General features: G+C 47.8%; 1 protein-coding gene across 1 annotated transcript in view; it reads right to left on the bottom strand.

The window, feature by feature from the left end:
- LOC140722036 (uncharacterized) overlaps positions 1–13,239 on the bottom strand; it is a 101,951-nt gene that overhangs the window by 50,457 nt on the left and 38,255 nt on the right. Inside the window, exons 4-7 of the mRNA XM_073036848.1 lie at positions 6,978–7,475; positions 6,804–6,899; positions 6,223–6,389; positions 5,233–5,351 (exon numbers count right to left, since the gene is read on the bottom strand). Coding sequence (XP_072892949.1) covers positions 5,233–5,351; positions 6,223–6,389; positions 6,804–6,899; positions 6,978–7,475 — 880 coding nt within the window. The remainder of the gene's footprint in view (positions 1–5,232; positions 5,352–6,222; positions 6,390–6,803; positions 6,900–6,977; positions 7,476–13,239) is intronic.

Raw genomic sequence — 13,239 nt, 5'->3', positions numbered from 1 at the left:
CACCTCCCAGTAATGTGTCCCCGATGTGAATCCCTCCGATCCCAGCACACAAAGCCGGATTGTGAACCTCTTCCCGGTGTCAGGGAGATACCTCCAGGTCCCGGTCCGTCTCACACTCTTCCTATCCTCAGACACCTCGAGTGCCGGATGCGCCGTTTCCACATCCAGGGTGACAGAGACTGGGGGGAGAAGCAGAGAATTAGAGAGTCATGGTCCTGGTGCAGGTCGATGGGAGCAGGTAGTTTAAATGCTTCGGTATAGACCAGGTGGGCTGAAGGGCCTGTGCTGTTAGTTTCTATCACTCTGTGACGCTCGTACAAAGACATAACGGTTTGTAGGTTAAATGGTCATTGTACATTGCCCCGTGATTAGGCTGGTTTTAAATAGTTGGGGTGCTGGGTGGAGCGGGTCGTTGGTCTGGGAAGGCCTGTTTCACACTGTCTCTAAATAAATAAATAACCTCTTCACTGTCTATGAAACAACCAATTTTAGAGTCCTTCACAAACCTACTAAACACGTCACCTACATTCTCTCTTAATCGTTCATATGAATGATGAAAAACAGTGGACCCAGCACCGATCTCTGCAGCACAATCACTGGTCACAGGACTCCACCCAGACAACTCTGTATCCTATTCCAGATCGTACTGTATCCCATGTGATCTAACTCTCTGCTGCCTTCTCAAATCCCTCCCTAAACTCCATGGAGACGATGACTACTGCACTTCCATCAGCTGTAATTTATTTATTGAGATACAGCACGGAATAGGCCCTTCCAGCCCTTCGACCCCCACCACCCAGCAACCCGATTTAATCCGAGCCTGACCATGGGACAAGTTACAATGACCCCCACCACCCAGCAAACCCTGATTTAATCCGAGCCTGACCATGGGACAAGTTACAATGACCCCCACCACCCAGCAACCCCTGATTTAATCCGAGCCTGACCATGGGACAAGTTACAATGACCCCCACCACCCAGCAATCCCTGATTTAATCCAAGCCTGACCATGGGACAAGTTACAATGACCCCCACCACCCAGCAATCCCTGATTTAATCCGAGCCTGACCATGGGACAAGTTACATTGACCCCCACCACCCAGCAACCCCTGATTTAATCCGAGCCTGACCATGGGACAAGTTACAATGACCCTCACCACCCAGCAACCCCTGATTTAATCCGAGCCTGACCATGGGACAAGTTACAATGACCCTCACCACCCAGCAACCCCTGATTTAATCCGAGCCTGACCATGGGACAAGTTACAATGACCCCCACCACCCAGCAACCCCTGATTTAATCTCAGCCTGACCATGAGACAAGTTACAATAACCCCCACCACCCAGCAACCCCTGATGTAATCCGAGCCTGGCCATGGGACAAGTTACAATGACCAATTAACCTGCCATCCGGTACGGGTTTGAACTGTGAAACCGGAGAACCCAGAGGAAATCCACACGGTCACGGGGAGAACGTACAAACTCCTTACAGCCAGTGACGGGACATGAACCCGGGTCGCTGATACTGTAAAGCGTTGTGTTAACCACTATGCTACCGTAACGTCCATACAGAAATCCAAGCTGGGTATCCCTGATTAGTCCTCACCTTTCCAAATGAATGTAGATCCTGTCTCTCAGAATCCCCTCCATTAATGTACCCTCCACTGACATTAGGCTCACCAGTCTGTACTTCCCAGACTTTTCCCTACAGTCAATCTTCAATAAATGTTCAACATTAGTCTCCCTCCAGTCTTCTAGCCCCTCACCCATAGTTATCAATGACACACGTCTCCAAAATGGGCTCCACACTCTCCTCCTGAGCTTTCCACAATGTCCTGGGATACACTTGATCAGGACCTGGGGATTTGTCTCCCTTTCTGCATTTTAGGACCTGAAGCACATTTGCTTCTGTAATGTGGTAGAAAATGAGGTTGATCATCTTCTGTAACACGGGGGAATTGAGGGCCCTGTGGAACTGGCACAGAAGAGGCGTTGAGGCCTGGGACTGAGAAATGATGACAGGGAGGTTTCGAAGGATACGGGCCAAATGCAGGTAAATGGACTGGGAGGTGATCTGACTGAAATATATAAGGTTATGAGGGGTTAGATTGAGCAGAGGAGAAGGGGAGTGATGAGACAGGAGTCTGAAGTGACTGTGGACTGAAGATTGGTGAAAGATGTCAGGCAGGTTGCTCGAGGTAGTGGAAGGGTGGGGAGTGTGGACTGTGGAGTTGGGAGTCACTGGGAAATGAATGACAGGTGGAGACCAATACAATGAAAGTTTTGATCGCTAGTCGGAGCGGGGTTGCAGGGAAGGTGGGAGACAGCTGTGGGAGGGTGAAAAACAGGAGCTCAAAGGCCAACCTGTGCTGGAATATGATCGGTAAAGGAGGTTCCACTCTATCCGCCCAAAGGGGAACTTCCCAGTGACCAAACATTTTAATTCCCATTCCAAAATGTCGGTCCATGGCCGCCTCTTGCGCCAAGATGAGGCCATCCTCAGGATGGAGGAGAACACCTTGTATTCTGCCTGGGTAGCCTCTGACCTGATGGCATGAATATTGATTTCTTCTTCAGGTAAAATTTTTCTCACCCCTCCCCTCTTCTTCTATTCCCCACTCTGGCATATAATGTCTTCCCACCTCCCTACCACTACTCCCCGGGTTCCCTCTCCTCTCTGATAAGATTCCTTCCTCTCCAGCCCTTCAGCTTTCCCACCCCCGTCTTCACCTATCACCTTCCAGCTAGCCTCTCTCCCCTCTCCCCACCTTTTTATTCTGGCATCTCCCCCCTTCAATTTTAGTCCTGAAAAAGGATCACAGCCCAAAACATCAACTGTTTATTCATTCCAATAGATGCTGCCTGACCTGCTGAGTTCCTCCAGCATTTTGTGTGTGTTGATTTGGAATTCCAGCATCTGCAGACTTTTTCCTGTTTATGACAATGGGAACCATTAGGGGAGAGATGAATGGCAGATGGATCCAGGACCAGATGGGGAGGGGTGGAAAGCCTGTGGTGAACTGTGTGTGTAGATGGAAACAGAAGGTGAAGGGGGATGAATATGGGTGATAAGGGTCTCCTTTCCCACAAACCCTCTCCCCACATTAGGACAGAGGGTGAATTTGCAGAGACTCTGGCAGATATATTTGCTTCACATTTCCCCACAGGTGAGCTGCTGGAAGACTGGAGGGTGGCTCAGGTGCTGTCGTAAGAAGGGCTGGAAGGTCACACCAGGGAACTCCAGGGGAGTCCAGAACTAGAGGGCAGAGACTGAAGGTGAGAGCGGAAAGTTTTTCAAGGGATCTGCAGGGCAACTTCCTCACTGTGAGGGAAGTGGGTACATGTGGAATTTGCTGCCAAAGGAAGCTGTAGAAAGAGGTAAAATTAAAATATTATAAAATCAATTTAGACAGGTACAACAAAAGGCAATGGTTAGAAGGATATGGGACAAACACACGGAAATGTGTCTGTGTCTCTGACAATGTGTCCCACTCTGACGGTGCATTTGGATATTATCAATATATCAATGTATCGTGTGTGTGTGTAGGTTGTGGTAATTATCAGTGAGTGTGTGTACACAATGAAGGTGAGTGTGCACATTGAACTATTTGTATGTTACAGTGTGTCTTCACATATCCAGTGTGTGTTGACAATGTGTGACACGTGTGTGAATTGTTCAAATAGAAACCATTCACTGTGTCTGAAGAGAATAGTTTCCAGGTTACTGATAGATAGATAGATAGATAGATAGATACTTTATTCATCCCCATGGGGAAATTCAACTTTTTTCCAATGTCCCATACACTTGTTGTAGCAAAACTAATTACATACAATACTTAACTCAGTAAAAAATATGATATGCATCTAAATCACTATCTCAAAAAGCATTAATAATAGCTTTTAAAAAGTTCTTAAGTCCTGGCGGTAGAATTGTAAAGCTTAATGGCATTGGAGAGTATTGACCTCTTCATCCTGTCTGAGGAGCATTGCATCGATAGTAATCTGTCGCTGAAACTGCTTCTCTGTCTCTGGATGGTGCTATGTAGAGGATGTTCAGAGTTATCCATAATTGACCGTAGCCTACTCAGCGCCCTTCGCTCAGCTACTGATGTTAAACTCTCCAGTACTTTGCCCACGACAGAGCCCGCCTTCCTTACCAGCTTATTAAGACGTGAGGCGTCCCTCTTCTTAATGCTTCCTCCCCAACAAGCCACCACAAAGAAGAGGGCGCTCTCCACAACTGACCTATAGAACATCTTCAGCATCTCACTACAGACATTGAATGACGCCAACCTTCTAAGGAAGTACAGTCGACTCTGTGCCTTCCTGCACAAGGCATCTGTGTTGGCAGTCCAGTCTAGCTTCTCGTCTAACTGTACTCCCAGATACTTGTAGGTCTTAACCTGCTCCACACATTCTCCATTAATGATCACTGGCTCCATATGAGGCCTAGATCTCCTAAAGTCCACCACCATCTCCTTGGTCTTGGTGATATTGAGACGCAGGTAGTTTGAGTTGCACCATATCACAAAGTCCTGTATCAGTTTCCTATACTCCTCCTCCTGTCCATTCCTGACACACCCCACTATGGCCGTGTCATCAGCGAACTTCTGCACATGGCAGGACTCCGAGTTATATTGGAAGTCTGATGTGTACAGGGTGAACAGGACCGGAGAGAGTACGGTTCCCTGCGTACTAACAATGTGCAATGCTGAGGCTCTGACTACAATCTGCTGAACCTTCTTGTGAATGTGTGTGAGGGAGATTTGCCAGACCAGTTATGCTGTGTCCACCAGTGTTAATGCTGGTTGGTGTGTCTGGGCTCAGACTCAATGTGGTGGTTTGATGACAACAGTGAGACTGGCGAGTCCAGCAGGGGGCAGAGCTGAGTCAATCAGACTGCGGTCACGGACAGGTCAGACAGGGGAAGGGGCACGAAGGACTGGTGTATTTTTCTGACAATCCCTGTCACCACAGTGATACCAGATTTTATCCCCTTTAATGTCATTAATGGAATATTAATTCCAGAGCTACCACGTCAGGATTCAAACCTGTGCATTGGTTTGTTTGTCCAGTGCAAATGGGATCAGGATGCAGTGATTCGACCAGTGAATTGTTTGTATATTGTCCCTCGTTTGGTTTGTTCAAGGGTCTGACATCTCCAGCTGACCATGTGGCAGTGATGCCTCCTGTCAGGTGGGGTTGGTGCCGGAATGAATCTGTATGTTTTACCTCGTTTAATGCTGTCCAACGCTTCTCCCAATGCCGTGTCGAACAAATAGGGGTGATAGAATTTTTCAGCCAGTAGGGCACCATCTGTCACTGACAATGTCTGGGTATCATCACTGATGCTGTAAATATTACACATCTTGTTATAAACTGAACATCAGTGATATTTGAACTATTTTACAAATCCACACAGAGTTTCAGTAAAGACCATGTCCTACCTCCTCTTCTGACGAGCTTCCTCCTGAAATAAATAAAACACAGATCTCAATTGACTGAGACTGACTGTCGGCATCCGAACAGCAGGAATCTGAGCCAAGTTATTACAAGCTGCTGAAAATTCCCACTTAACTCTCTCCCACTGAAACGAATGGAGAAAGAGGGACACAGAACCACGGGAGAAAGTACAAGGAGTGTTTATGAGATTTATACCATAACTGAGAGGATGGAACGTACAGGAGAGACTGGACAGGTTGTGTATTGTTATCCGGATACGATGTCAGGGAGGATCAGATAGAGGAATTTGACATTCCGAATGGATTTGATGGGGTGGGAGTGGAGAAAATATTTCTGCTTCTGTGAGACCAAAAGTCAAAGATAAAACACCAGATGGTTGCTAATAAATCCCACAAGAAACGTGGTGAAGAGAATATCAGAACCACACTCACAGCCCGTGACTGTAACTGGGCGTTACTCTGAGTATCGGGGATATTATACGTGGGAATCACAGCCTCTGATCAGAGTAACTCATTCCTGAGAAGGTTGCAGACTGTCCTGTGATGTACAGATGTTGTGGGAGGCCGGTTTGGGACCATGACAAATCTGAACAGTTCCACATGGTGGAAATCAGTTTCCAACTACAGTATTTGTGATAAAATGCATCATTTTGTGACTCTGCACATTCACAGAACCAAACTGAAATCTCTCACCATGAGGAACATGATATTTTCGTGTTGACCCATCCGTTCCTGTAACTTCGAGATTTCCTCCTAGATAGAATTTAAATTCTCTTGAATCTCTCGAAGATTTTTTTCCATTGGATTCAGAATCCTCTCCTCCTCTTCCCTGAGATCTCGGAGTGCGCGCTGCTCTTTCTCGGTGAGAACCCGGCGCAGTTCAGCAAAATGGGATGTGATGTGGGACTGAAATCTGTGTGACTGTTCCTGTCAATGAAAGGAGAGGCCAGTTTACTATAACAGATTAGTGTTGTATTTCCTTCTGACATGGCAGGTAACCATTCAGCCCATTGAAGTCTATGCTGGTTCTCAGATCAATCCCCTCCATCACATTCCCCCACGTCTCCCAGAAACATACATTCCGTCTCTGACCCACTAACTCCGACCTGATTCACAGACACCCAACTTCACAAGGTTAATTACAGTGGCAAATTTACCGTTCAACCAGGCAATGTGGGCTAAAGGAAGGTACTGGTTATGGGGAGAACATGCAAACTCCACGCAGACGGCTCCAGGGGTCAGGATCAATCCCAGGTTACTGGAGCTGCGATATTCTGCTATTCTGCATTAAAGGGAACAAAACTTCACATCGAATTTGTAAATTCTGCTCAGGAGCCTCACCCGAACTCCAGAAATCTTCTCTTTCTGTTGTTGCTCCATCTCCTCGAAGTCCGATTTCTTTTTAGTGAGAGAGTCTAAGGAAGATTTAACCCGACCCTGGGAATCAGAGAGTGAAGACATTAGACCAAAATATGCAACCAAGTAAACAGCTGATCAAAACCTGGTTCGTTTTACCTTGTAGATTTCAGCGGCTTCGTTAACCGGCATGAAGTTGTGAGACTTGTGTTCCCGCGCAGTCGCACAGATCAGGCAGATCAGTATCTTGTCCGTCTCACAAAACAGCTTCAATTCTTCCTCATGTTTCTCGCAGTGAAGTTTACTTTCCTTCCCTTTGAGATTCAGGTTTAGTTTTCGAGTTTTCTCAGACAGATTTGCCAAGGCCCGATTGACCTTGAGGGTGCGGTCTGCAAACTCCTCTCTACATTCCGGGCAGGAGTTTCTCTCCTCCCTTTCCCAACACCGAGTGATACAGGAGCGGCAGAAGTTGTGTCCACACTCCAGTATAACCGGATCGGTGAAGAAATCCAGGCAGATGGGACAAGTTACCTCCTCGGTTAAACTCTCGACCTGTCCTTTCGAAGCCATGTTAACTCCCGGTACTTCCGGGTTCAGGGTCCTTTCACTTCCTGGGAGCTGCCGAACCCTGCGGTACCGGGACTGTCCACCGGGGCGCTGCGGTACCGGGACTGTCCACTAGGGGCGCTGCAGTCTGGGGAATGAACGTTCCTTTTCAGTGAAGCAGGAATCGTGTTCATTCATTTCCACAGCAGCGATCAGAAACACACTAAACAAGTCTAACATAGATAAAGCCGGAGAGAAGAGCTTGTTCAGATTACGGCAGAACTGAAGGGACAAGTCCTGAAAAGAGGGGCACAAGGGACTGTAAATGCACGAGATTCTTGCTATTGAGGGAGTGCAGCGTAGGTTCACAAGGTTAATTCCCGGGATGGCGGGACTGTCATATGTTGAAAGATTGGAGCGACTGGGCTTGTCTACACTGGAATTTAGAAGGATGAGAGGGGACCTGATTGAAACATATAAGATTATTAAGGGATTGGACACGCTGGAGGCAGGAAACATGTTCCCGCTGATGGGTGAGTCCAGAACTAGAGGCCACAGTTTAAGAATAAGGGGTAGGCCATTTAGAACAGAGATGAGGAAAAGCTTTTTTCACCCACAGAGTGGTAGATATGTGGAATGCCTGAGTGTTGCTCTGCAATCTCCACGTCGCTGAGTCTGACAGTCTTCATCAGGCAGCGTCCACAACAGCAGCTCGAGGGACAGAGGGACTGGGGGTTGGATTGTGGGTGTGGGGACCCGTCTCCCACTTAAACACGGTTCAGATGGAACAGCACAGAAAGAACCTGCCAGACAGCAGTGGTGAGTTTCGGGAACAAGTCAGTTTATTCAGACCCTGTTACCGTGAACATCGGGGAACACTTCAAGTGTGATCTCAGAGATACTCCACTGAGTCAATGATCTTACGGGTGCACTACACCCCTGTCTCAACTCCGGGAGACACTGGAGAAGGTACACCTCCCTGTGTGAGGAAAGAGTTAATTGTGATTCCTCCTTGGGACATGCCAAAATAAAATGGAAGTTCAAAGGCAAAATGGTGTCAGGTTGGGATGTGTCAATGGTCTGTTTTCCCTCTGATTCACCAATGTCTTGTCCCTATTTTGGATGCACATCATGAGGATGAAATACCGATGAAGAATGTTTTCCTCCTTACATCCCCGTTGTTAGCTTCTTCTGTAATTTTGTGTCTGGGCTGCAGGTCGTTATAGATAAGAGGGTTTAGCTGGAACCACCAAGCTACGGAGAAATACTGGGGCGATGATTATGTTATGCTTTGATGGAATGTTAAATGGTATAAAAAGGGGCATTTTCTTTGTACAATGGGAGAGTTTTGTCTGAGGCTAGATCACCACCAGTGTTAGTGCTGAGATTTAGAAAAGATCGGGACGAGGGGATGGGGACTAGGGATGGGGAGCTGTGACGCCCTTCTGACATTGCGGAGATCGGCTCAGTGAATGATAAGAACTATTTTGATTCTGTACTGCAGCTACTGCAGACTTTTGATTTTTCTGTCTGTATTGCATTTGTGCTGGTTCTAATGAGCTGTTTTCTCGTGGCCTTGAACACGTGTGCAGCATCTCCTTTGTTTGTGAATACCCTGAGCTGAGCTCACCATGAGGCACATCAAGACCCTGCTGCCCCCCTCACTGGACCCCCTGCAGTTCACGTACCGTCCCAAACGCTCAACAGACGATGCCATTCCCATCACCCTCCACCTGGTCCTAACCCACCTGGACAAGAAAGACACGTACGTTCAGATGCTGTTCATAGACTTCAGTTCAGCATTCAACACAATCATTCCTCAGAAACTGATTGGAAAGCTGAGCCTACTGGGCCTGAACACCTCCCTCTGCAACTGGATCCTAGACTTCCTGACTGGGAGACCTCAGTCAGTGCGGATCGGGAGCAGCATCTCCAACACCATCACACTGAGCACGGGGGCCCAACAAGGCTGTGTGCTCAGTCCACTGCTGTTCAGTCTGCTGACCATGACTGTGCTCTAACACACAGCTTGAGCCACATCATCAAGTTCACTGATGACACAACCGTGGTGAGTCTCATCAGTAAGAACGACGAGTCAGCTTACAGAGAGGAGATGCAGCAGCTGACGGACTGGTGCAGAGCCAACAACCTGTCTCTGAATGTGAGCAAAACAAAACAGATGGTTGTTGACTTCAGGAGGGCACGGAGCGACCACTCCCCGCTGAACATCGACGGCTCCTCGGTAGAGATCGTTAAGAGCACCAAATTTCTTGGTTTTCACCTGGCGGAGAATCTCACCTGGTCACTCAACACCAACTCCAGAGCAAGGAAAGCCCAGCAGTGTCTCTACTTTCTGCGAAGGCTGAGGAAAGTCCATCTCCCACCCCCCATCCTCATCACATTCTACAGGGGTTGTATTGAGAGCATCCTGAGCAGCTGCATCAACTCCTGGTTCAGAAATTGCACCATCTCCGATCAGCAGATAGTGAGGTCAGCTGAGAAGATCATCGGGGTCTCTCTTCCTGCCGTCACGGACATTTACACCACACGCTGCTTCCGCAAAGCAAACAGCATTATGAAGGACCCCACACACCCCATCATGCAATCTCTTCTCCCTCCTGCCGTCTGGGTAAAGGCTCCGAAGCATTCGGGCTCTCACGACCAGACTGTGTAACAGTTTCTTCCCCCAAACCATCAGACTCTTCAATACCCAGAGCCTGGACTGACACCAACCTACTGCCCTCTACTGTGCCTATGGTCCTGTTTATTATTTATTGTAGTGCCTGCACTGTCTTGTGCACTTTACGCAGTCCTGGGGAGGACTGTAGTCTAGTTTAGTTTTTGTGTTTTTTACATAGTTCAGTGTAGTTTTTGTATTGTTTCATGCAGCACCATGGTCCTGAAAACGTTGTCTCGTTTTTATTGTGTACTGTACCAGCAGTTATGGTCGAAATGACAATAAAAGTGACTTGACTTGCGTCAGAAAATAACGCAATGAATCTTAAATATCATTTTCTTTATACCCGGTGCGGCCAGCGGGTGGGGGAATTGCTCCAGTTATTCGCTCTCACACTCTGCTCCCACCCTGTCGGGACGGAGTGTGTCAGCAGATGCCAAGTGCACACCCGCTGCTCCCCACTGTCCAGCAGGGGTTGTGGGGATTTACTCTGATACACCCCCCCCCCCACCACTGGTCCTTACCAGGGAGGGAGCATTGCAGACTGAGGGGATCACAAGCGAAACCCTCTGGTTTCCTTGGCTGTGTGAGTCTCGGGAAGATACTGTCTGGTCCCGTCAAACTTGTGAGATCGAGACGGTTCTCCATCCCGAACCCCGGTTTGTGTGGATGCCGTGTAATTTGCTGCCCTGTTAGATATTAGTGCCACGGAGTAACAGACAGGACACTGCATTCGAATAGAGGAAATATATTTATGAATCTGAACTAAAGGGTCAGTAAAGAAAAACAAAAAGAGAAGGGCCATTTTAATTAAACAGTTAAATATTCACAAGTTGGAGCTCAACATTTCACCATATTCACCGAACCTCAATCGGTCTCGGCACCGGACCATCGGATCACGGTCCCACACCGAATCGAATCTCACGACCTGTTCTCTCCAGTGTCTTCTCCCTTCATCTACCCCCGAACAAAAGCCCCAAGCCCAACTTCAGTGTCCCTCACCAGAGAAACCTCCCCTAGTTCCACCATCCTGACTGGATGACACACATTCCTCATCATCCCTTATCTTGAACAATGAGCCGAACAGGCTGAGAGCAGAACAGACTGATCTCACAGAGCTGCTGAATGAAATACCTACCGCAGAACAGGAAAAACGCGACCCAGGGCGTTACACAAGGTACAGAAGTCTGGGAACACGGTGACGCAGCAGCTGTCGAGGCAAAAGTCAGCAAGAGCTGACACAGACATTATAGACAGTCAGAGTCTCTTTATCCTCAGTGTGGGAAAGTCAAATACTACAGGGAGTGGATATAAGGTGAGAGGAGCAGGTTTAAAGGAGATTGATGAGGCAAGATTTTTTTTTACACAGAGAATGGTCTGTGCCCGGAACGTTCTGTCAGGGGAGGGGGGTGGAAGCAGATTGAACAACATTTCAGTGGCATTCAGACAGACACATGAACAGTCAGGGAATGGCGGGTTGTGGCCAGATACAGGCCACACCTGGACACATCAGGATGCTCTTTATCAAAGCCAGCTCAGCTTTCAATACTGTCAAAACTAATCACTAAGCTGCAAGATCTTGGCCTCAATAACTCCTTGTGCAATTGGATCCTCAATTTCTGCACTTGCACACCCTTGTCATTTCAGATTGGCAACGTCTGCTCCACAATCTCCATCAGCTCAGATGCACCACAACACTGTGTTCTCGGACCCTGCTCAACTCGATTTACTCTCCTGACCGTGTGGCTGAGCACAGCTCCAATGCCAGGGTTAAGTTTGCTGGTGACACCGCTCTCTCAGGCCAGTCAAAGGTGGTGATGAATCAGCGTATCGGAGGAGACTGAAAATCTGGCTGAGAGGCACCAGAACAACAACCTCCTAATGTCAGCAAGACTGAGAAGCTGATTATTGACTTCGGGAAGAGGAAACTAGAGCTCCATGAGCCAGTCCACACTGGAGGATCGGAGGTGGAGAGGTTCGGCCACTTTAAATTCCTCGGTGTTGTCATTTCGGAGGAACTGACCGGGGCCCGGAACGATTCAGTACAATTTTGAAGAAAGCAGACAGCGTTTCTGCTTCCTCCGGGGTTTGCCAAGATTCAGCACAACATGTAAAACCTTGACAAACTTATATAGGGGAGTGGTGTAGAGCATATTGACTGGCTGCATCACAGTCTGGTCTGGAATCACCAATACCCCAGCACTGAGCACATCTACACAGACCATTGTTGCAGGAAAGCTGCACACCCCCACCACCCGGCCCATGCTCTCTTCCCACTGCTGCCATCAGGACCCACATGATCCAGTTCAGATTCACCCTAACCCTAACCCCCACCACCCGGCCCATGCTCTCTTCCCACTGCTGCCATCAGGACCCACATGATCCAGTTCAGATTCACCCTAACCCTAACCCCCACCACCCGGCCCATGCTCTCTTCCCACTGCTGCCATCAGGACCCACATGATCCAGTTCAGATTCACCCTAACCCCCACCACCCGGCCCATGCTCTCTTCCCACTGCTGCCATCAGGACCCACATGATCCAGTTCAGATTCACCCTAACCCTAACCCCCACCACCCGGCCCATGCTCTCTTCCCACTGCTGCCATCAGGACCCACATGATCCAGTTCAGATAACTTCAAATTCACTCGCCCCAGCACTGAACTGTCCCCACAACCTATGGACTCACTTTCAAGTCACCTCATCTCATGTTCTTGATATTTATTGCATATTTATTTATTTATTTATTTATTTATTTATTTATTTATTTATTTATTTATTTATTTATCACTATTTCTTGTTTTTCGTTCTCCTTGTACTTACAGTTTGTTGTCTTTTGCACACTGGTTGTCTGCCCTGTTTGTGCAATCTTTCATTGATTCCATTGTGGTTGTTGGATTTATTAAGAATGCCCACAAGAAAGTGAATCTCTGTTTGTATATGGTGAAATATATGTAGTTTGATAAGAAATTTACTGTGAACATTGGACTGAATACAGTGAACATGGGGGACAGAGGATGTTCTGCGCAGAGTGCATTGGTTCCCATTGTGTAATCCAACAGACCGAAGGCCAAAATATTAAATAGCACAAATGTAGATATGCGTATTAAGAAATAGCAACAGATGTGGCTATTTGGCCCTTTGTGTCTGTCCTGTCCTTCACTCAGAACGTCTGACCTTTGACCTCAGAGCCACTTT

The sequence above is a fragment of the Hemitrygon akajei genome, chromosome 2 (genome assembly GCF_048418815.1).
Source record: "Hemitrygon akajei chromosome 2, sHemAka1.3, whole genome shotgun sequence".
In the NCBI taxonomy this organism is placed as follows: Eukaryota; Metazoa; Chordata; class Chondrichthyes; order Myliobatiformes; family Dasyatidae; genus Hemitrygon; species Hemitrygon akajei.
This window is presented reverse-complemented; position numbering and strand designations above follow the sequence as displayed.